Source organism: Dromaius novaehollandiae, chromosome 4 (genome assembly GCF_036370855.1).
Source record: "Dromaius novaehollandiae isolate bDroNov1 chromosome 4, bDroNov1.hap1, whole genome shotgun sequence".
Taxonomy (NCBI): domain Eukaryota; kingdom Metazoa; phylum Chordata; class Aves; order Casuariiformes; family Dromaiidae; genus Dromaius; species Dromaius novaehollandiae.
In genome coordinates this window covers 59,813,462-59,838,239 of record NC_088101.1, presented here as the reverse complement: position 1 = coordinate 59,838,239, position 24,778 = coordinate 59,813,462, and the positions used below count along the sequence as shown (strand labels likewise).

The 24,778-nt window shown below is 37.2% G+C and overlaps 1 protein-coding gene across 1 annotated transcript in view; it reads right to left on the bottom strand.

The window, feature by feature from the left end:
• CORIN (corin, serine peptidase) overlaps positions 1-24,778 on the bottom strand; it is a 142,824-nt gene that overhangs the window by 53,624 nt on the left and 64,422 nt on the right. Inside the window, exons 5-6 of the mRNA XM_026093564.2 lie at positions 15,861-16,042; positions 3,881-3,994 (exon numbers count right to left, since the gene is read on the bottom strand). Of these exons, the coding sequence (XP_025949349.1) occupies positions 3,881-3,994; positions 15,861-16,042 (296 nt within the window). The remainder of the gene's footprint in view (positions 1-3,880; positions 3,995-15,860; positions 16,043-24,778) is intronic.

Below are 24,778 nucleotides of genomic sequence, written 5' to 3'. Positions count from 1 at the left end.
TGCAACCTGTGAGAGAACAAGTGCAAGCAGGTGAAATCAGTTCTGTTTAGTATGAATATTGCCTTACAACTCTGTGAGGTCTCCTATTAAGTTTTGTCACACTGATTTCTTACAGAAACAATGACTAATTTGAATGATTTGATTTTTCAAACAAAGCCTAAAGTTAAATCATTTATACCAGTTAATAATACATAAAGTTCAAAATCCTACTGGAATTATTTACTAGCAATTTCTCTTTCCTCATTCCCATATCAGGAAATGACAAAGTAACCAGGCTTAGGTCACAAATAAAAAAATCTTTAAATCCAAATGCAAGCAAGCAAGCAAGCAAGAACACTTTAATTTGAATTGTAAAGCATACTAACAGAAACAGTTTTCCAAGATCTTGTTTCTATAAAATTATACATCTCTTTTTAGTGCATCCAATTACACTGGCAAGCTTCAGTCTTTTGAATCTAAATCAATCAAACACCCTTAAAAGATTCAATTAGTTACACTTTAAAGACTCCTGTTTCCAAATTCTATGAAGTGCTTTAACTATTTATTTAGATGAAAAAATATGCCATCTTTTAGCCTTCTGAAGCTCTAAGTGCTACTGCCTAGACACAGAGGAGTTTTAATTTTTTACTGACGTATATCAAATCAAGCTAAATGAACTACTGTGACCCCAATACGGTTTACAGCTGAGAAAAATCCATTTCCCAAAAAAGAAAAACGATTGTCAGTATTAATTGTCGTCATCCCTGAGAAATCTACTTGCTTGCATGCTGTTCCAATCTTATCCTATAGCTTTTAAGGAGAATAGGAGGCAGAACAAGAACTCTGCAAGGAGTGAGCCCGAAGCACATCAGAGACTGAAACAATGCTGGAAAGAGCAGGGAACAGACACATGGTCAGGGCTCCACTGTGACAGAGAAAGAAACCTCTTAAGGGCACAAGAACACTGTGCAGAATTTACCGAGAAAAAGGAAGTTCCTGAGCTGATGGAAACCCAGCCTGGAAACCAAGCCTAAAGGACCCAACTTTCAAGGACACAGCCAGCAAGGGCAGATTTGTTTCTAAATCCTTTTTTATTTCCATTCTGCCTTACCAAGTTGCTTTCAGTTTTCTGATTTAAATGGTTAATTGTTATTATTCATATTCTAATAAAACTTGGCCTTTTGAGTGCAAGAGCCCTTTGGGAAGTAATTGTAATGAAAAAGACCTAGACAGACCCACATCACAGCTCTGACTGACTGACAGGGTCTCTTCACGATCATGTAGATCATGAAGAGTCTCGTGTCTCTTCACGAGACTGCAGTAGTGTTTCTGGGTAATTTTTGCTCCTAAACAAATCTACTGCCGTGGAAGTTTGCTTGTTAGAAGAAAGAGTCCAAATATTTTTCCTGTGTTCCCATCTCCATCTCCATTTCCATCTGTGTTCCCCAAACTCCTGCCTACATTACTGATGCAGCCAAAATAACCAATTATCTAAGCTAAATCTGTTGCTGATGTTTCATTTTCTCCATTCCCCCCTAAGGTTTACAACAAAAATTTTAAAATAAATTTCAATCCAGATAAAACTTTCCTAGAAGCAAATAAAGTTTGGACTCAATAAGAAGGCAACAAGCTTTCCATGTGTTGTTCTGGGTCCCATTAAACTGGAAAGCTATCTAGGTGTAAGCACTAGCAGTTAGAATCTAGTTTATACAAAACAGAACAAGGCATACAGAATCAAAATTTGATTTTCTCTCTCAGGTATCACAGCCAACTTTCTAAATACTTAATGACTAAATGGTGAATATCAACTATTTTCATTGTTAAGGAAATCCCAGTCACAGTAAAAATTACTACTCAAATGTTTTGCATGTAAAGCATCAACTGAAACACTTTGTTGTAGGAATGAACTTAAGACAAGACTTAAACATTCATAGCATATACATTGAACAAATGAGAATTATTCTAAGATTTTATAAATTAATCATTTACATATTTTAGGATTAAAAGTTATTTCTGTCATTCATTTTTTCTAAATAAAGTGAAATATTTTTTGCTTTTTTCTCAATAGAAGAATAAATCCTGTCATTTCAATGAGATTAAAAAGAAAGCTGCTCTCACTCATTGTGGTGGTCTTTGTCAGAAAAGGGAACATGAATTATCAAGATGCCCAAATGTCTTTTTGTAGCACTCTGAAGGAGGAAGATAATGAAAACCAACCCAAATAACCCATACTAACGCACCTCTGAAACTGTGTTTAACTTAAACCAGGAATAAAATACTGCCATGCACACATCATAATTTTAGGGTTATTACTTGGCAACAAAAATAACTACTACAAGTTAACAGTAAGGTTGTCCTGAGTATCTTAATGGTGTATTTTCATACCTTAATAGGTTTTGGTAAAAATGTTCCTGTAACTGTAGTGACCGAGGAACATGGAGGGGCAAGGATTGCAGGAGAGACAGCATCTTTTATCAGGCAAGCTTTCGGGCAGACAAGTCCTCCTTCAGGTTTGCTGTTTCTGTTCTATAATTAAAGAAGGGCTTATCTGACAAAAATTTGTCTTCCTTCCCCCTCAATTCTTAGCAGGTGATCTAATGAAAGATATTCTCTGCTTGTAAACCATGTGTCTTCTAACACACAGGTTTTCTTTTAAAGGTAATCTTAACTCATTAAACTTATAATGCTTGTTGTTTCAAGACATGTAATGTTTTTCCTTATATTACTAAGTTTTTCTTTGCCCATTTCTAGTGGAACTTGGGCACCAAAGTCTCACAGGCATTTTTGAAACTTGTAGGCTACATTAAAACTGAATTTAACCCTGACAGGAAAAAGTCAAAGATAAAAATACACAAAACTTTTTACATATTGGAAATTATATAAATCTCCATTAAATAAATTGTAGACTATTACAGAAAAAGCACACTGTAATCTCGTTCATATTGAGACAAGGAGGAAACTCCATCCACCATTTATTCCTTAGAGAACCCCAGGTAAAATCTATCAGCAACTTTCTCAAAAATGGCTTCATGAGTCTTGGAATGCCCAGGAGATGTGGACTTAAATCATTAAGGAGAAGGAAATCATCTGAGGTGAGTCCCAAATGCACAGATTGGAATTCAACCCAAGGACTGATATTTTCCAAAGTCTGAATGCACAGCACTATATTGTGGCATCATGTTATACTGTAGTCCCTATTTACTCCACGTTCCTCATTTTTCTTTTATCTTTCAATTTTTTCCCTTTTCATTGTTTTCCCACTGTACATTTGTTCAGTTTTCCTAAATGCAGTAGTAGTCCTAGGATGCTCTTGTTAGCACAGAAAAACACATTGGAGCTCTAAAGATACACACTATAGTGGAGAATGAAATAAGAAATTAAGACAATAAACATTTATACCTATTTTTGTTTTCTACAGCATCCTATTCTGATATTTATTTAAATAGACCTCATGAAGGTTGAAGCCAAAACTTTCTAAGCAGATGGTTTTGCATGTACTGTAGCATCAATGCCAAGGACTAGAAGAAAGATGCACTGAACAGTTTTCAGTTCATTGTTTCCTAGCAGAAGTGCTATTTTTTGCATATTACTGATCCATTAAAAAAAAAACATGGCCCAAAATGCTTCTAATCTCCACATACTTCCTTGTAGATATCTTGGCAGTTCAATTAGTAATGAAATCTGCTTCCAAGCATAAACTTTCAAAGATCTAAAACACATTCTGTGGTTAGACTGAGCAAAGCTAAGCATATTCACTGGCATCTCAGAAAGAGTTCAAACACTCATATATGCAAATACCAACGCTCTTATGCTGTTACAATATCCTCCTTTAGATTTTAGGCTTCCCTGACTGGATTCAGCACATGCTTCAGTAGAGCACCACAGGGTTTAAGAAACTTACTGCAATGGATCTCATCACTCCAGTCATCACAGTCATTGTAGCCATTACACTGCAGTTTCCCTGGGATGCAGATCCCACTAGCACACAAGAAACTCTCCTCTCCTCCACACAGTACTGCCAAAGAAGGGAGGAAAAAAACCATATGTTAAGCTGTTCAGGGTGAAAATAAATAGAACGAAATGAAAGTTACTTTGAACAATGAGTCTTAATTGATACGTTTAAGCAAGAAACCCCAAATTAATCAAATTCAAGCACATTCAGGCTGGCATTTTTACCTAGCTTTGGTTATTTAAAAATTAAGTATTCAGATTGAGTATGTCAGTGAGGTTCAATATACCACCAGAGTAAAGAGGAAGCCCCTCTACAGTGTAACTCTTAAACACTGAACTTAGGATGGGATTAAATATGCTCTTTCTTTCCATTAAATAGATATTTTGGATAAAATATGCAACTAAAGTTACAATAGATGAATCTTTGCATCCTACGTGTTCAGCCACAAGATCATAAGGTTGAGATTGGACAGAGTCATAACACAGACATTTTCTACAAGGGAAGTTTTCCCCAAACATTCTTACAACTCCCTGAACGTTAAAAAAGCTTCATTACTGCTATTCTACATACAGGGAATTGAGATACTTAGAGAGACCAAAAAAAAAAAAAAAAACCCTAGGGCTTTGGATGTCTCACTGGAGATGCCTTGCAGGGCCATGATGTTCAGAGGGAGAGGACTCAAAATCTTCTATAACTCAAGTCCTTCAAGACCCTTAAAAATAAGGAGATACAGATCACTATTAACTTGTTTATATCTTAGCCCATGAAATAGAGGCCAAAATTCCAAGCCTTCACTTTAAAAACCTTTGGCCGAGAAAGCCCCTATAAAGCATGTAGATACTATTACATAGAGACCCAAAGCAAAGATGTCAAGTGAAAATTATACGGGCTTGCAAAGCAAAGATGTCATGTAAAAAACAAATATTCAGTACAAGATCTGCTTTTTTTTTCAAAAGCTACAATTAACAATAATGATAATCAGCAAGGCTAAACAAACAGAAAGTTTCACCTTCAGTAAAATATCAGCCAAGAAAAAAAAACTCTTTGATTTTAACCATACATATTTGAAACGAGAAATAGCTTTCAGAAGTGAAGAAAAACACCTGACAGTTTTCCAAAGTAAAAATTATTAAATGTAATCATGTGTGACAACAGTAAATTCAAACAGTGAAATCTCATGAAAGGTCAAAATTCTCTCCATAGAAGTTCCCTTGTAATTCAGCTTTGCACTTAACTTTGCCAAGAACAATAAAGATCTCTGACTGCAGCCTTCAATCTTTACCATAATGCAAATCACAGATATGACAAACCAGCAGTTTCAGCAGCAGCAGTTACAGAAACTCTGCCTCCACTAAAGCCATTTCACACCTTATCACAACAAAGCTCTATACTTCCCATTTCAAACTGTCTAAATTTGCCTAAAATGCCATTCCTATTTCTTCTCCCTTCACTTTTTGAATTTAAAACTCTGTTATATCAAAGAGTGATTGTTTTTGACAATAAGTTTTGATAAAAACTCTTCATCACATTGCAATATTGAGTGTCAACAGGAGTGTAACAGGACCAAAACCAGCCCAATTCATTTTGGTGGCTAAATGGCAGTTTCAATTTCTTCCCCTTGTCTTCTTTCAACATAACACTTTAACTACAAAAATTTAGTTAGTTATTATTACATACTGAAGGTCTTCAAAGCTCCAGTAGACTCAAATGCAAGGCTCTGAGGCACTTTATGAAGCTTGTGAGTCAGCTGCAGTAACTTTAACATGTAAAATCTCTCCCTCCGATAGTTTGGTACTGAGATACGCACCTGAACCCTGGGTCTTCAGTTTCTCTCACCAAACTTTAGCCACCTAACTGAGGGAACTGCTTGGGAAGCCTAGTTACCCTAAGCCATTTCCAGAGTCCACAGACACATGTAGATGTTTCTAGAATGTGATTCAGTCCAGAAAACAAGAAGTGTCTCTAACCTGACTACAGGAGAAATAAAACCTCCTAAATTAGGCCTATATCCCTTTTAAATCCCTAACTGGAGACTGAACTGAGTATCAATAGTAGCATCATCTATATCATGGAGATAGCACAAAAATACGAACCTCCCAAACTATCTTGTTTTATTTATAAAATAGGTGTTAGCACAATGCTCCAGACCTCAGTATATGCATATAGTTGTGTTACACCACTGCTGACTCAAACTGAGGACACTGCCCTAAATAAATACGTTCTTTCCATGCTCTGAGTCACAAAGCTATAATAAGTAATAGCAATTTCTCAGGATAAAACAATTAACACAAGTTAATTAATATGTGGAATCCACATGGCAATCAAACACCATTTTACTACTCCAGAAATCTCTAGCACTGCAAGTAGAAAACAAAAACTCATAAAAGATTCAGATCCTTTCTATAAAGCTTTTATAGAAGTAGATTTCTACAGCATCAGAAAACGGCATAAAGAATTCCTTGTAATTTTGACTGTTAAAATATTAGTAAATGCTTTTCCCTAAAATACTTTCTTTTAGATTTTCTGGTTTATAAAACATCCTCCATTGTTTTGTCATTCAACAGTAGACAGAAAAATTCTTTAAGAAAACTCATTACTTCCTCTAGTAAAACTGAATGTCTTTTTTTTAGTACTACTAGCTTGACTTTGCATTAGTGAGAAAAGTTAGCTCCTCCCAAAAAATCCATACGTGATCTTATTTATTAAACATGATAACAATTAATAAACCACTGTGAAACAATGCCATATAAGACGACCTATATCAGTCAAGAAGTTCGTAAGGAAACAACCAGTATTTTATGGTTTCCAGAGATAAAGGCTCTCTTCTCGGTTCTGTCACAAACTGTTTGCATTAGCTTGGACAATTCAGCTAAACTGTGCCTCACCTCCTTACCCACAAAAAAGAGAAAAAACTCTGTTTTCTTGGGCTCTTTGAGGAGAAAAGTCATTAGCCTCGGTACTACAAAGTACTATAAAGTTAACGCTGCAGGAAGGCTTAAGAACTTATTTTCACACTGATGAATTGATATTCAAGGTTTCCCAGATGGAGTGAAACATATTCCCATTCAGGAAAATATCAGGATAGCTCTCAGAGGAACATTACTGAATGTAAGATGGCCAAGAGGAAAAACTGAAAGATCAATCTCAATGGAAACAAGAAAATTTCTGAGATAGAACAAAGCCATTTAATATTCCCAGCAATGAATGACACATTTTAAAAGACCTCATCAAGCAGTCTTAAAAAGATTATCACACCTGTAAAACCTGCCCTTCAGACTAAAGAAGGAGCCTTTAGCATGCCTACAAAAAACTATCATTTCCAGTCACGGTCAGCCTTTCTGTATAGCAATTTGATATTCATTCTCCACAGTTTTTTAAACCACCACGTGCACGGTGGATGCTGTGATGTACCACTGAGCACCGGACATACCTAAACATGCGGAGTGTGTTTTTCAAAAATGACAAATAGCTCCAGCTTACCCTGACTGCAAATGCAATTAATTATCCAGATTTCTAATTTTATTTTTGGTCCTAGCATAACTGTCCTTCCTATTACAGTATGTCAAGAGACGCACACGCAAACACACACAGTCTCAGCGCCTCCATTTTTACTCTTAACTCCTGACAGCAGCAGATTATTTTTTTCAACATATTTACATGCTTTTCTAAGCCTGGAATACTATTTTATTATCCCCAAGAAACAGGGCAATCCGAGACTTAGTTAACTGACACTGTATGTATGAAACATGTGCTTGTAATAAAAAGTTACACAAATAATTTCAAAATCTTTTCTCTAACATTCCCAGGTGCACTCTCTACTTGGGCAGCACATGGTCTTGATTTTCCAATAAAAACATTATTTTCCAATTGTGTAATGGGGTCATGGATATTGCAGGCAAAGATACATATGCAATCTCTTTTCAAGAGGGCTCCCAGTTCTGCAACAAGGTGACCAAAACACATATGAGACTTAAAACAAAAATTTTGGAGTAGTTCATGCCATTTAAACCTGAACTTTTACTAGAGACAAGGTAAGGCAAAACCACCAGAACATCCTTTTGCACACCCTTAGAGTGTGCTTCTTAGTGGATTCTCCTCATTACCTGCTGCATGGCTGGATATTTTTGCTAACTTCTGCCTGTGGAGTTACAGCCTCACCTCTTTTTTGGAAGGGTACTATGAACTGCAATATATGATAGGCTTAATAACAACATATGATTAGATAGCATTCACATTTGATTTTTACAGAGGAAAAAACTGATGCACTGAGAACTTTTAAGTTACAAGAAATAATGAATAATAATTTTCACTGCACAAACTGAGACACACCAGTATGTGATTTTTTCTGAAAGAGTCTGATGTTATTTTATATGTTAAATGTATAGCTCCTATTTCCTTTAACTGTACCTGCAAGAACATGTTCCAGTTGCAAATCAAACCCCAGGTATACAAATTAAGAGTCCAATTAATCAGCAATGTGCAAAGAACAGTTGTGAACATTTTGATTCCAGTGCCTCTGTCAACATTACACAGGTTATCTGCAACACTGCTAGAGAAAGAACCTCATTCTATATGATAGAATTGGATGTTTTTTTAACTGTGAGACAGGCTTTTTCTTCTTCCAGTTTCCTGCCATACACACTGCGCACTTCCCAATTTCTGCAACCAGAAACTTCTAAATAGTGCTTTTATGTAATTTCCTGCTTGTTAACAAAAGAAAACAGAAATAGACAAAAAGAATTATTAGAGGAACCTTCTTGATATTTATTGATCCGTGCAATCAACACAAGTCTTCATTTGTACTAAGAGCAACAGGAACAGACTTTTACCTTATATGTGAATAGGCCAATATGGTTTGGGAGAACAAAAGCAGAAAGTAGGAAAGAAATTTATCTGACTGTTTCTCCTAGACAGAAGAGAAATAAAAAGTCAAGAGTCCCACACTCATTTTTGGACTGTAGACAAAAGAGTGCTCAAGCACTTACAGATCATTCTAACTTTCTCCCCTCCTAATACTTCCCTACTCTACTCTGCTCCCATCTGTTCTGATTCCAGTCCCAACTCACTTCTCCATTTCTTCTGTTACCTACAGTGAGCACCTTCTTATTTGTCTTGTATGCTATATGCAAACAATAGGAATAATGAAATCCCTGCTTTCTTTCTCTCAGTTTTAGTGCCCAGTGGCAATCAGAAGGAAATATAAGAAAAATTCATCCCACCTTTTGCAGTCTTCTAATGGGACATGACTGGATATGTTGGTCCAGTCAGTGCAGTGGTTAATGCGAGGAGAGCACATGCACGGTGAACACCTCCCGTGAGTGTACCTTCTGCTTTCTACCAAGCTTGTGCAGGCTAACAATTTGATCATATCTCCACAGATCAGATTGCAATGGAAATGATAAAAGCCTTGTCTTATATACAAAAAAACCACTTTTGCTGAATTTCAATATCTGACCTAAAATTTAGAAATGCAACCATCTATAAGACTGTATTGAACACAGGCAAACAGCTGCACAGCTGCATACTCAGAAATGCTGGAGCCATTTGAAACAAAGCATAAGAAGAAGAAGAAAGAAAGCCTGAAATAAATGTCCAAAGTAAAAAATGATGAATAACTCCACTCAAATTTGCCCAAATCATAAAAAGTTGTGAAGGTGTTACTAGAACAGAATGGGTTGGGAAATGTTAGTTATTTGTACCTGTGTCAATAATTCACACATTTATTAACATTAGTGTGCAAAAATACATGCATCTGAACTCCTAAGGAAGACAGAATGTTAGATGAAGGCAAAGAAAAGGGAAGCAATTCTGGTTGACAGAAAAACAATTTGCTGTTGTTTGTTTCAGGCCTTTGGCAGCAAGATTTACAGCCTGGAAAAATTCCCAAATCCCTAAGCAAACACCACTGGTTGCGAAAAGTGTTTTATTTTACCTGCACCTGGTGTACTACCAAAAATGTCTCTGAAGTGACAAAATCATTTATGTGCTGTACTTCCCAGCTGGATTACTGGAATGCTATCTATAGAGGATTATGCCTTCAGATCCCTGGAAAGCTACAGATAGCATAGACTGAAAAAAACATATTACTCTACAACCCTCAAGATTGACTTCTGGTTGTATTTCAAGGAATAGCAATTGATAAAGCACTGCATTTCTGTGAAAATGATCATGAAAAGTGCTGATCACTTTTTTTCCAAAATGAAGAGGAAACAATATCCATTGTCTACTCCTATACAAGAACTACGAGCTATCAAATAAAATTGCCTTTAAAATAAGCCAAAGGCGGTATTCTTCATAAAATGCATAGATAAGCTATGAAATGTTGCAACATGATACTACAGATGCTAAAATGTACACAGATTCATGAAATGAATGAACAAATTAATAGAATAAAAATCTATAGCAGGTCACAAAGTGCACAGAATTTCTTGAATCTCAAAGTGATGGAAACGAGGAGAATTTTGAAAAAGTATTACCACATATTTTTGTCCTGTTCTTCTATTCTTCTCTAGGCATCTGATTTTGGCAGCTTTTGAAGACAGCATTGCAAGCTAGATGGACTTCTGATCTGACTTAATACAGTCGTTCTTACATTCACAATAGCACAGTGGGACCCAGAGGAATCCCTGTATTCTCTTGCCTACAAACTCTCATCACCTGCTCCCTATATCCCTATATGTACCATGGGGTACAGTACACGCATCTTGTAGCTGTCAACTATAGAAAGATTTGGTGCTAGAATCATGATCACAGAATTACAGAAGCTGGGAACTCCTGCCTCGCAAGAAACTGTCTACTTCTCTGTTTTCTTAGGATGCAAAACTGCTGGGAGAAGAACACAAAGTCCTCTCTCTTCCACTCGAGTGAAGTGCCCTAAAAAGGCCAGACGGGAGACTCCGAATCAGAAAATAAACAGGCAAAGAGTAGGAAGCCAGGCAGAGATGAATGCTGAGAGAGGCAGAGAGGGAGTAAAAGAGAAATCAAAGGATGTAATTAAATAAATGTTTACTGAGCCAACAGAAGTAATGAATGAGTGCTTGAGGGAAACAGTTTCTTCGACTGTGAATGTTTCCTCACATGACACACCACAATCCTGAAAAATATTCTGTCTCCCTCAAAAACTTATTTTACTACCACTGTTTTTGCAACTGATTGGTGTCAGTATTTCATATACATAGATCACCTCTGTCTTCTTTTCACTGCACTAAATGAATGCAAGGGCACAAAAGGAAGCTAGTATTTTCCTGATTTTAAAAGATTTTTTAAATTAAATTCTGTATTGGCTGTATATAACTAGCCTCTCAAGGTCTACAAAAAAATAGATACCTCTCTATAAACAGATACTGCCTCTGAGTTTCTGTTCAAAGCTATTCATTCTCTAAATTCATACCAGTGTGGAAGGTCCTGGAAGCTAAACCTGGCACCATGGGAAGAAGTGTCAGAACAATTTTTATCGGTGTTTGATGTTAGGAACAAACAAAGGCTCTGCATTAGTTCACCATATGTTTGGTTAGGTTTTCTTGTATGCATTGTATTCATTCTCTTGAGTCTTTTCTGTATTATTTGCACTATGGCAGCTTACACAGGACAAGGTAATCTATGATGAAAGCCACTACAAGAAAATTTGAACTATTCAGCTGAGTTACTGCAAAACTCGAAACTAAAGCTGGGTAAAGGGAATGTTCTTATCATGGCAGAGAAACAAATTCTACTGCTGAAGTTTATAGTTGTTACATTAATGCACCTATTAGCTATTTGTTTTTACAGTACCTTAAAATGGTGTGCATAAAAAAGTGACCTTTGTTAGACTTGTTAATGTGGCGTCTTATACAGATTAAAATAGACTAAGAGCTCCTGCAGTGTCATCTTCAAACAGATTAAAGGGTTCACTCCAATTATGCATGCATTTAGCCCTTTCACTCCCCTGAACATTGCAGGGCATAAATCAACATGTACAACAATTAATTTCTATGTTTTTGCCAAGAAGCGAGATTATCCAGGGCATCAGTACTGGTTCTCCCACTCAGCAATCGTTGCAACTTTTCTAACCAGAAAAATTTAATTAAAAGACTGTATCCAATTGAAAAACTGCTGCAATAACCAGTGGGTAAAGAGTTCACCAAATTTTTCTGTTTTGCAGAATAAAAAGGTTCTATGTGTTACTTCTAATTTCATAGCCGCTTCAGTATAATGCAAAAGTGAACACTGCCTGCCAGTTCTGGACTGTCTCTTACATAGATTTCATAGTAAAAAGCGCAGAAGCAACAACATTCACTGCTATTTTTGATAGTGTTTTACAGTCCAGATTTATTAGAAAATGACTGCAGTGCCTTCCTGAGAAATCCACATCAATGTAATTCAGCTCACTGTGTTGCTTTACTTCTCATTCAAGCTACTGTTTTTTTCTCCACCATTTTACAGCATCAGCTGTTGGCTGGTCAAAGCAACTAAAATAACAGAGAACCACAGGGACAGTTAAATAAAGAAAAACAAAGCTGAAATATTTCTATGAGTGGGGAGATGCATAGCAACCCCCAGGAATGCTTCTGAGATTTTTTTTCCACAAGAATGCACTGTTGAATTAATGTGGAATGAATCAATGACAGCACTTGTCCCTTACTCCGTTACATGCTCATAGCTCATCTGTGAAACCAGTTCAAACATTTATTCTTAAATCTCAACAACTGGATTCTTAAAGCTTCTATGCTCATAGTAGCTGATTTTCTCAGCTATTGGTTATCCACTGTAAAACACTAAGAGATGAAAGAATAAAGATTCAGAAGGAGACTTGCCAGAATATAAGTAATTTTTATGAGCTTAGTAATACGTGAGATAGTGCTACGTTATTTCATTTTCAGTGGCATTTTTCCTTCCACTTCTTACTGAACAGCAGTATCAGCAGTTCCTAACATATTTCAAAGCCATCCCCTCCTTTGCCATGCTCACAACTAAATGCCAGCATTACTTAAAAAGATGGTCTCTTAAATTAGTGATTTTTTATCTTTAAAAGCTCTGATGTCTACTTACTCTGAAGTAAGTTACAGAGAATCTCAAAATTATTGCTTCTCAACATTCAGGTGTTATATTACTTGTATCTTGGTAATGCAGGTGTAAATGTTGATGACTCTTCCACCAAGTTAGAAAGTTGCCATGTTAAAAGGGATAAACTGAGTACCTTTCCCTCCCAGCTGATGGTAGAGAAGGACTGAGAGGAAAGACTCATTTGCTCCATCTCCCTTCCCTCTTTTGGCAAATTTGGCTGTGTGAGAGGTATCTGGGCTTTCCTGCACACGAGCTTTACTCCTCCTAGCATAGTTAGGCAACTTGCGTGAAAGGGAATCAACCTCACTGGTGCAACCCTGCCTACAGACTTTTACCTTTACCTCTGTGACTCATTTCCTAGGCTAGGATGGTTTTAGTACAGTGGCACGCAGCTCAGCTTTACCGGTACGTCTGTGGCCACAGCAGGCACGTCTGCCATATTAGTTTCTCTATGGCAGTCAAGTGCTTTAGTGGCTTAGACTGCCAGTAGAAGAAAAATCTAGGAAGAAAAATCTAAGAGATAAATATCAGCAGTCACACATAAACAAGCATATATCCACTAGATAATCACAATTCTAACTAATAAACAGATATCAGGAAAGCTGATAATTGTCCCTAAGATAAATGCTCTGGATTCTAACTAGAAAATCATGCATTCTTCAACAGAGCCTGGAAAGTTATGTGTGGTTCAAAGTTTTCTGGAGGAATGATAATTTTCATTTAAGAAAATGTGGAAGATACACAGTGTTTAGTCACAACCTGATGAAAAACATCAAGGGAAAAATTTGTTTTGGACTGCATTATACTTTGCTGAAACAAGCAGATATAGCAGCCAGACCTTATTATTAATAAATATAAGGAACAGCTAAACCCCCATAGCAGAAGTGAAATCCTGTTCAATCCAGCAGAAATCCTGTTGTACAGATTATAGAAGAATAATCAATCAGGCACTATTCTAACAGACTCTTCTTTAGAATTAGGTAAATATTAAATCTGTCACTTTAGCCAGAAGAGATTCTGGAACTTGCAAGTTTCAAAAGTCAGCAATCTCTTCTGGTTTGGTCTACCAAATCAGCCATCAAGATTTAGTGGGGCTTTTGAACACTTCAGCCAACTCTCGTTTGCCAAAAGTTAATAGGTATATTTGTATCTTACCTTCTGTTCAGTATGTGTACCATACATGAATGAACCCTAGGTATCTAATATCCTGTTCTTTCTTCAGAACAGTACTTCATTCTGTGCCAAGTATGAACATGCTCAATTAATGATATGCTAGTCACTCCTTTCTTTTACCCTCATTGCTCAGTATACAACCCTTTACCATATGTATGTATTGACCATATAAACTCTTACCTCATTTGTTATTTCACCTGCCTGGACTATATTCCTAATTTCTAGGATGGTCATCACTACGATATCAAAGGCATCAATGCATTTATCTTTACAATATCCCTGTGAGGTAAAAGGATGGTTTTATTCCCATTTTACACATGGAAAACTGAAGCGAGAAAAAATTATGCATTTTTATATCTACTTACTTATGGTTCCCATTTGGGGATGCCCACGAGACCTAATTTTTCAGCACATATATGTAGCATGTATTTATTTCATATAGTCAAAACATAGCTCCCAGTAGCTTTCGTTACAGTAACTTGCCCAGAATCCCTTAAGAACTCTGCTGGAGACTTGTGGATAGCACACAATTTTCCTGGAAGGCATTCAACTGTCTTCAACAAGACACAATCCTTCACTGTATGTTTCCCTGCCACAGTCATCACAAATTTTCCCAAAGGTCAGGGTAGGTATGAACAGCCTCCTTCACTTCATGATCCCTCAACACATGCCCTAGCAGACAGAGGGAATCTCACTGAAAAAAGGACTGGATCATGTAATTAAATTATTATGCATATCATTCTGCATATTCAGAAAATGCAAGGAGATAACCAAGGCTGTACAAACATTCTTAATTGAGGCAATACCTAGCATGTGAAGATGCACTTTACAACCTCACTGATATTTTAAGGTAACTTTGTATGTATAACTTGTTAGTTTTTTTAAACAAAAACTGAATAGTAATTTTCAGTATATCATCTCTTGTTTATTGTCACCCAAAAGTCATTAACTCAGTTATAATCTACAGACTGACTGCACAAGCGCTCTGACACGCAGGCTCAAAGGATGATGTATATCAGCAGTAAAGCATCATCCTCTGTCTGGGCCAGCAGTAGATAAACACAAATGACAGCAATGGGGTCACAGAGGAAAAAAAAGAGTCAGGCTTGCTGCTTTCAGGTCTGATCTCACCTAGACTTGGATCCACAGAACACAGCACTGACTCTGAGGAGATGGAAATACTTCATATTTAAAGGCGCTTCTGGAGACTTTCCCTCACAGAACTCTAAGAAGCCACTAGTGGGTGTATGCAAACCATGATTTTTGGCAAGTTTACAACTTGATCAGCTTTGGGTTCATTTTTACAGCAAGGACAAAAGGGATGCATTTGAAATTTGGCCTGTGTATCAGGTTCCCACTCCAAAGCGGTCATCTTGTGATCACTAGAGTTTAGCAAAGAAAAAGTCAGCAGAACTTTATTTTAAGGGGCATATTCCTGTTCCTACGTTCTTCCTCTGAAACAGATGAGATTTTCTGATGCAAAACAAAAGACAGCCTCAAATCAATTCAAGTCTTAGAAAAATTCAACCTAAACAATTGAAGCATCGCAAAACGTGACAATCAGGCTTTATCTTTATCATGGTAATCTGAAGTTACTTAATAACAGAACTAGAACTCATAAATTTCATCCCAGAGTTTATCCTACAGAACAAAATAAATGCATTACTAAATAGTAACTCATGAACATAGTGTAACAGTTAAGAATGAAACATACTTTGCTTTCCTTTCTCTTGGTGTGGCGAGAAGCATACCCTTGTCGCAGTGTCATTTTCAGTTTTGTTTTGGAATTGAGAGCACTTGAGGAACTCTGGCCAAGAAGCATTTACCATCCCCAAGACTGGTTCACACCCTTCTTTTGCTGCCTCACAGAATGTCCTGCAGGGCAGGAGGCCTCGACTGGAGAAAAGAGACAGAAAACAAAAATACCAAGGATTATTACTTTAATGGGTTGTGAAAACTTCTCAAAAAAGAAAAAAAAAGAAAAGAAAATTAAGTATCTTTGAAGAATTTTATGTTCTACAAAGCTGCACCAGAAAAGATGACCTAGAGCCAAGTCTTCATTATTCCTTTAAGATGATATCAAGTCTGGCTTTCAGGCCAAATTTAAGCCCAAATCAGGCTCAGAGCAGTTTGTAATTTCAACTCTATGCAAGTTAATACTGAGATTTCACCAACAGCTGAGCCAACATAGTGGTGTAGTGGTACAAGACAGGAAAAAGCTTGCTCTCTTATCCTCTCCCTCTTCCCCACTCTTGTGCAGTCCTATTCCCTGTGACTTTTGCCAGATGCTTTCATGAGGTGATGAAAAAATCGCTAACCTGGAGGAAAACTTTGTATGTTTTGGACTGGGTAAGTTTTCTGACAACTTAAGTGAGCTGAATCTGATCATGGAGGGAACCAGCAACCACCAAAGGTAAGCTGTAGTAAACCACAGCACCACGTCACCCCATTTTTCGCATTTATGAGCTGTTACACTGATTTCTTCTGAGAAGGCAAAACACACTCAGTGCCAGGAAACAGACCAAATGCAATAAATACCAGAACGTGACTTGAACTGTACTGAAAAAAGAGCAAGATAAAATAGTAATTTTTAAAGTATCACAAGTTTAAAGGAAGCATACTTGTCCATTTCTTACTCTGAGATATGTACCTCCACACACATTTTTTCTTTAGTCCTCCTCTGCATGCACATAGGAGGAGGAATTAAAACAGGTAACTAGGAACTGTCTCCAGTTCTACACAGACTCAATAAAGTCAAGCAGAAAAGCAAGAAAATCTATGAATATGTTTACTATAGATCTGGAAAAGGATAAAAGAACAGTAAAGTCACAGGATTACAGGTGACACAACATTAGCCTAGTTAGTTAGTGAAGCTCTGAAAAGACAACAAGGAATTTCAAAGAGCCCTTAGCCAGGTTAGGTGACATGTGGGAGCTGTGATTCAGGGTAGACTACTACAGCATAACGTGCACAGGAAAAAATAACTGAAAGTCCACATGAACAGTGCTCTGCTTTACTGCCAGCTTACGCTAAGCTGCTGTCTGAAAACCACTGTGGCGGAGCAGAGGAAAAGCTCTTGCACAATCAACACTAGTCTTAGCTGTAAAGAAGTACTGTTCAACATCTTTCCCAGTGAGGATCAGCACCATCTGTGGGAACACTTCTCTCTGTTACGAAGGTGTCAACTGCACTAACAGAAACAATCACTGGAGCATAATGGAGTAAAACCTCTCAGTAAGCAGGTGCAGTTGTATCTGCGAGTGCCCTGGCACAAAGAAATACCAGAGCCCAAATGAGACCCACTGCTTGCCTATGCAAAACTTTTTTCAACCATGCGAGTATAAGTCAAAAAGATCCACCGCTGGAGAGTAGCAGTACTGATGGGGCTACACGGTGCCATCTAATAACACCAACCTGTTCACACTGAATAAACACCTAAACTCCAACTTGCCAGCGTGATAGCCTTACATAACCTCTAGAGCTACAAAGTCTGTCATACCCATCAAGAAGTTAGGAAGAAAAGAGGCCTAGATATGCAGCAGGAAAAACAAAACATCTGAGCAGTCTTTGTCAGGAGACTACGTCAACCTTTTGGATGTGGTAACAGAAAGACCTAAAAATGGCAAAATTGATCTCTCATATACAAATCTAATGTGCTATCGCTATGTTTTGTCTACACATGGATTCCTTCATGGAATTTACTTTAGTGCTCTTTACATTTCTTAAAATCGTATAAAAAAATTATCAGCAAAAGATCGGAAGGCTGTGTGTTCATAATTTATAAATTAAACCAAATTCATGAATTATGACAAAAGAGCAGAAGTCGCATACATATTCTAACTAGAATAGATGTCATTCATGTTTAAAACAGTTCAAGTTTTCTCAGGCCTAATTAAGATGAAGGCACATATTCCTAATAACATAACGAAAAATGTACCTCCAGCTCTGACTTACAAGTAAAATAGTTTTTGTTTGAAAGCATTATTATGTATCACTGGCTTTGTTTTATTGCAAAATACGATATAAATTGTAATTTTTTACTTAGCTTGAAATCAATGTTTGTCATTCATTTCTATGCTTAGGGGACAAGAATGATGAATTTCTAAAATAATATGACATTTAAAATATGATTAGCATGTTAACTTAATGTGTATTCATTATATTGTTAATGATACTTCTGGCTTTATAATATGACATTTTATTCTACACAATCATTTTTTTTAAACAATGAGCACCAAGGCTGGGAAGGCATGTCTTGTTTTATTAATTTTCTTATCCAACTGAGACATACAGCTATTAATGTCCATTGTCTTCACTGTCTATAATCTCAGAGTCATCTGCTGCTATTATCAACAGCACTGTAAATAAAAGATAATCAAAGAGTTACTTGTATCTCAAAAATTATGTTCTTCCGCCATAATCATCACCTGCCAGGACCATTACCACAGACGATTTTCTTATTACAGCCATCAAATTCCAGCAAGATTCCGTAGAGGAAACAACATAATTGAAGGGAACTTTATCTAAACAAACATTGCACTGACGTGAACGGTTATCTGGCATGGTATTTGGACAGGAAACAGAACTGCTTAATGTGGAAAATGTCAACCTGCTCTCAGTGGAAGGAACAACATGTACAGAGGTCCAGAAATATGTGCAACTGCTAGGTACGGTTCTCTATGGAAACATCTGATACCTTCAGAAATGCTTGAGAGAACTTCACCCATACAAGTCCATGGGATCCAACAAGCTTCATCCAAAGCAGCTGAAAGAACTGATCGATGTTTTTCTAAGGCTAATCTCTATCATCTTTAAAAGGTCATGGAAATAAGGACAGATTACTGATGAACAGAAAAAGGCCAAGGTTGCACCCATCTTCAAAAAAGGCCAAAAGGTCAGCCTAGGTAACCACCACTGCTCAGCCGCACTTTGGTCCCTAGGACCAAGCTGGTCATGGCCTGAAACACAGGCCGAGGGAACTGGGCTTGTTCATCCTGGAAAAGAGATGGCTTCAGGGGATCTAATAGCAGTGCCTCAGTACCTACCGGGAGGTTATCAAGACGACAGAGTCAGGCTATTCACAGTGGTGCATGGTAGGAGGCTGACAGACAACTGGCATAAGCTGTAACAAGAGATGTTCAGACAGGATACGAGGAAAAGCTTTTCATCCGTGAGGTCAGTCAGGCAGTGGAACAGGTTGTCCAGAAGGCTTGGAGGTTTTGAAGACACAACCAGATAAAACCCTAAGTACATAATAAATGTCACTCGGGTCTGCATCTTGGAGATCACCTTCAACCTGCACCTGATTCTATGTCTTTACATCCAGGCGACGCTTAGGTACTACACATCTCTAACATATGTTTTCTCCTGTACAGCTACAGGATAGACTTTAGATAAAATTTTCAACACAACCTTTTGCAGCTTATAACTAAATTACTGGAACACCTTTTTCTTGGGCTTTAGCAAATGCAATTTTGCTTCACTCATACCCTTCAGAATGCCACAGAAAAGATCTTTTTCTTAGCATACCACTTGGATCATATTTTTCTCTACGTATCTGACTCCTGGTTCTACCTCCCCCCATCCTGAAATCGTGCCTCAAACTCCATGTTCAGGCATGAATAAGGGGCCTGAACACAAAGTCCAGAGTAGGCAACAGTTCCCTTACTTACTTCAGTGTTTTATTTTACAGTAATAGAGCAAAACACAATACCATTAGCAACTGTATGATATTATGGCAGTGAAGCCTGCAACCAGAGAATAAAAAGCTGTCAGAGGTGCCTGACTACCTGAGGTAACAAGGAGAAACTGATGGAAGGCAAAATATTCACTTGCATGAGTCTAAGCATTCTATTTTTAAATAAAATAGCACAAATCTCAATTTTTCACCTTAACCTATTGAGATTACTTATGTTTTCTGAAGTCAGTATGGTTGTTTTTCTCTGTTTAGTAACTAACAAGAAGGATGTGCTGCCAGTGTCCTTATTGACACATTCCAGTTGTAACTGCAGCTTCAGAATAGATATCTTTAGAGATACAGTCTCAAGTAATGCTAAGGACTTTTACATAGTGTTAAATGCCCTTTAAATGCTGCAGTATTGAAGTTATCTCAGATATAAGACAAGGACCTTTTTATCTCCAAACTTGTCTCTTGCAGCTCCCTAGTTGGCAGCTTCCTTGTTGCCTGGAAATAAGCACTTACGTTCTAAAATAGCACTTTTCAGCACCAGGCTCTGATGTGCTGAAAGTGAGAAAGTTTCAGCACCACAAGGCACATATCCAGCTGTGTGCAAAACCAAGAACAAATGGTCTCTCCTGATGACAGGAAGAGCTGCCACATACTAGTTCTGCACACTCTTGGCAAATTCGAGGTTTGCTATCTGACCTGGAACGTCTCTTCAGATAAAGATGTTCTAAAACACACTTCTATTTTTTACACAACCCATCTTGATATGGAGAGAAAGAAAGTGCATGGCAAGAGCACTGCAGCGGCCATCACTGCTTGGCTCCTGACTGGCGCCTGAGAAACTCCCGAAATGCAGGGGGTTTGGCAAGGCAAGTGACTGTCTCCAGACACTCTCGTTCAGGGTTTTCGATTTTTTTAGCTTTTCTTTTTAACTAATTTACTGCTTCTAAAAAACTTTACAAGCATAATCACATCTGGGCAGAGGTATCCGCATGAGTAGTCCTAGTGGTTTAACTGAGTCTCAACACAGAAAGTGCCAGAAGAAACAACATTTATGAGGCAAGGTGATTGAGTTCCAAAACACCTGTAAGAAATAAGATGCTGCACAACTAAAAGGGAGTACAGATTTTTTCTATTTGCAGAGGTTAGCCATTTAATTTATTTAGACTGATATGTTTAGAGTTAAGTTTTCTTTCAGCTTTTAGGAAAATATACAATACTACAAACATATTACAGTGAAAAAGTATAAGAAGCATAAGCAGTGATGATATTTCCTGATTAACTGCAAACTGTTCCCACCAACCCAATGGAGCACACCTGATGACCTCAAACTGTAAATTGAAGGCAGAGGATTCTGTTCACTCTTCTTTTTTTTTTTGGAAGAGGTAATAGCAGGGTCATTTCTTGACTTTAACAAGTCTGTGACTGAGATCTATTTGAGTTAATGCCAGCTAACCAAACTTACACTGCTCTTACGATTTGTACAAACGGGACTGACTTTAAAAGGAAAAAAACAGTCCTTGAGGACTCTCAGATGAAGCTTTATACAAGTGTGAAATACTCAGATTTGATCTCTGTCCTCCTTAATCCACACCTAAACCATTAAATTCAACGCATCACACCTTCAGCTACAGACTGATAGTTCTACCAAACATTTCTTCTGGCTGATGGAGACGACAAAGACACAAAGGCAGATAAATAGTAGTACAAGTATGTTAATTTCAGCAAACATAACTACAGCAAAGTTCAATATATGGATCAGGTTTTCAAAGGTCTTTCAACCTTTTAATCACTCATTGCAGTGGAAATTTTACACATAATAGTTTAAAAGATATATTAAAATATAACTGTGTAAAGTTATATTTGCACATAACAGTTAAAAAGCTTCTAAACATTTTAGGAGCTCTAATTTTTTTTCAGTAGATTCATTTGCATATAAAATGATTTACTTCTACATGTAAACCACACATATAGAAAGTTCACCTCACTTGTTTAGCTTATGCAGGTCTCAATCTGAATATTTCAGTGCAGTGTGAATGCTTGCACATATACACAGTACAGTTATAATTCAGAAATTACTAAGTTTCTGAAAGACAACTGCATAGTGATAAAATAAGCTAAACCAAATTTATAGTCTCTAGAGAAGCTTTCACAAACCAAAAAATATAGGATTATCCACCAATTATTGCAATATTTGGCCCAATTTCAATATTCAGTCATGTGTGCTCCATAAATTAAATATTTCTGGATAAGCATCAAGTTTAGTACAGATATATTTGCTTAACCTACTGAAGGATGGAAAGATGATTAAAAATCTCCATCTTGATTAGTCTCTATTTACTGCTACTTAGAGACCAATCATTTTAAAAATAAACTGGAAGGTCTACGACAATCTTATCACAATTTATTTGGTGCCAAAGGCAGGGACAGAAGGAGTTCATAATGTATTAGGGCAAAATTCTGCTCTTCAGATTATTCATGGAAAAAAATTCTTGCTGAAGATGGAGTCTGAGGAGAGAACAGACATGTAAAATTTTTAACTCTGTAGTTGGTTTCTCCACACTTAAAGATTCACACTTGAGTTATTTCAGATGTATATAAATGTCTATCAGTGGGAATTATATGGCACCAAAAGATATAAAAATGTTCCTTATAGTTTATTAAAACAGGGCAAATAGAAGAAATAGTTTTTATTTTTGCATATGGTATCTTCAGAGAAGCTGAAGAGAAGCCTCTTCAGAGAAGCTTCAAAACACTTTTATATCAAATATTCATCAAAGCTGAGACATTGAACGCAGTGCACTCTGAAACTACTATGCTAACTGAATTGAAGCTTCCAAAGAGGCTACACAGTGTCTGAGAGCAGATGATGTGACTCGTTCTTTATTCCAAACGCCTAAAGTTCACTTAAATTGCAATGCAAATAGCCTAATTATAATCATATATGTATATAGTCCTTATTACTCACTTAAATCAAAAGCATTTTACATTTTTAGGTGGATTCTTTTCAGAAATTATTGCTTCTGTAAAACTGACTCTTCTTCATTGCAATCACATTACCATTCACAGGGCTCATCAGCTGACTTCATAAGTGACTTAAGTGCTTGTTTTGAGCATTAAAAAGTATCAAAGAAGTATATTACAAGCAGTAAGGTGAGGAAAGATCCTAGATCCTTTAGACAATTATTTTCCTCTTGCTGCAAAATTTAACAGCTTTTCTAATGAACAATTGTTCAGGTAGATAATGGGTTTGGCTTTCAAACTCAGCAGCCACTTGAAGGCATGGTTATTCACATGTCTTTTCTGAAGGCAGCACCAGCATAAGCAGCCCTGGCTCCCAAACGTCTGTTTCTGCTCCTGTCCTGCATTCAGTTTTGCTGTAACATCTGTTTGCAGGCTGTATAAGAAGCCAGATCAAATAACAGATCCACTTGAAAAGTAATGTAATCAAAAAAAGAAAAAAAGTATTCAGTTTTCTCATCTGACTTAGTGTGCAACGCCCAAAAACCAGTGAACTGACTCCACCAAAGGGTAAAAGGCAAAGCAGGAACAAGCTGTCAGGAGTGACAGAGCTAGAAACCGCTAAAGCCTACACAAGCATAAAACAAAATATACAACTAACCAAGATAACTGCTTGGGCGGCCACACAGCAAACCATATTCAGGTACCGAGCCAGGCTGAAAACAACTGTAGAGTATTTTGCTGGATTATTTTTTCAGCCAAATAAGTGTTAGGAAAAGCTTAAACTGGCATCGCTACCAGAGGAAATACTAATCAAATCACAGCCTTGTTACAGCAAACCATGGGCTAATCCACTGTATCATTTATAGGCATATGAGCTAAAAATAATTATGGATCCAAAGTCTGACGCAGAATAAAGGGACTGGTGATATAAATGTGAGAAACAGCTGTTGGGGAGAAGACAAACTGAACAACCCCTGAAACATGCTAAAATCATGGGAAAAAGAAAACGGAGATTATCCTTTGGGTTTATGCAGTCCTGAAATCAAACAAACTGAAGTTACAAGCTGACACGCCAGCCATTGTTAGCTCTAATTGTCATTAATACTTTTCAGGAATTTCTAACAAGACTTCCACAGAACACAAATGTCACAGTAGGAAGCTTCCTCAGAAGATCAAACACCCACACCCAGCATTAGTTATTTACAGTGACAGTTCTCATGAAATCTCTGTCACAAGCATAGTACTCCAACATGTAGAGTAGCATTTTAAGAGCCTGAGAGACTGAATACAGCTATATGGGGGAAATTAATAAAAATCACATAACTACTTTCAATTTGTGGACTTAATAAATGGGTTGCTTGAGGCTTCAATTTCACATCATCAAGAAAATGAGCTGCAGTAGAACCATGTATTTTTTCTTTCCTTGTTCATTTTTTATCTTTATCTTGATAGTTATCTGGAAAGACTGGGCTTTCTCTTCTGTCTTCAGAAATGGATTTAAATCTTAAATTTGCTTCTTTACATAGTAATAAAATCAAAAGACTAAGATCATTCTAGATTTTTTTTCATTATTTCACTTGAAAAAATTATAAACTGCTGAATCTATGTAATAGCAGCTAGAGAAGGAGCCTGAACTTGTCATCCATGGAACACTTGGTAGTATTGAATGCAGAGCTGGATGCATATAGGTTTCTGGATTCCCGCCTTGCTTCTAGCTAAAATGCATATACTGTTTCCCTGAAGTAACTTTCTGTGTGTAAGTACAAAGATGCATAATTAACCTCAGAAGGACTACATATGACCCACAGTTTGAGAAACTCCTAAAGGATCAAAAAGGACTCAAAGGCGATCATGGCAAAAGGCAGCAGCAGCTCACTTCTGCCCCGGTGGAGGGGTGAAGAATGGCTCCAGCTGTTTACACAGGGTTAAGGCCTACTATTTATTGGCTGAATCGCTGGTAGATGCTAATTCTTCTGCCCTGC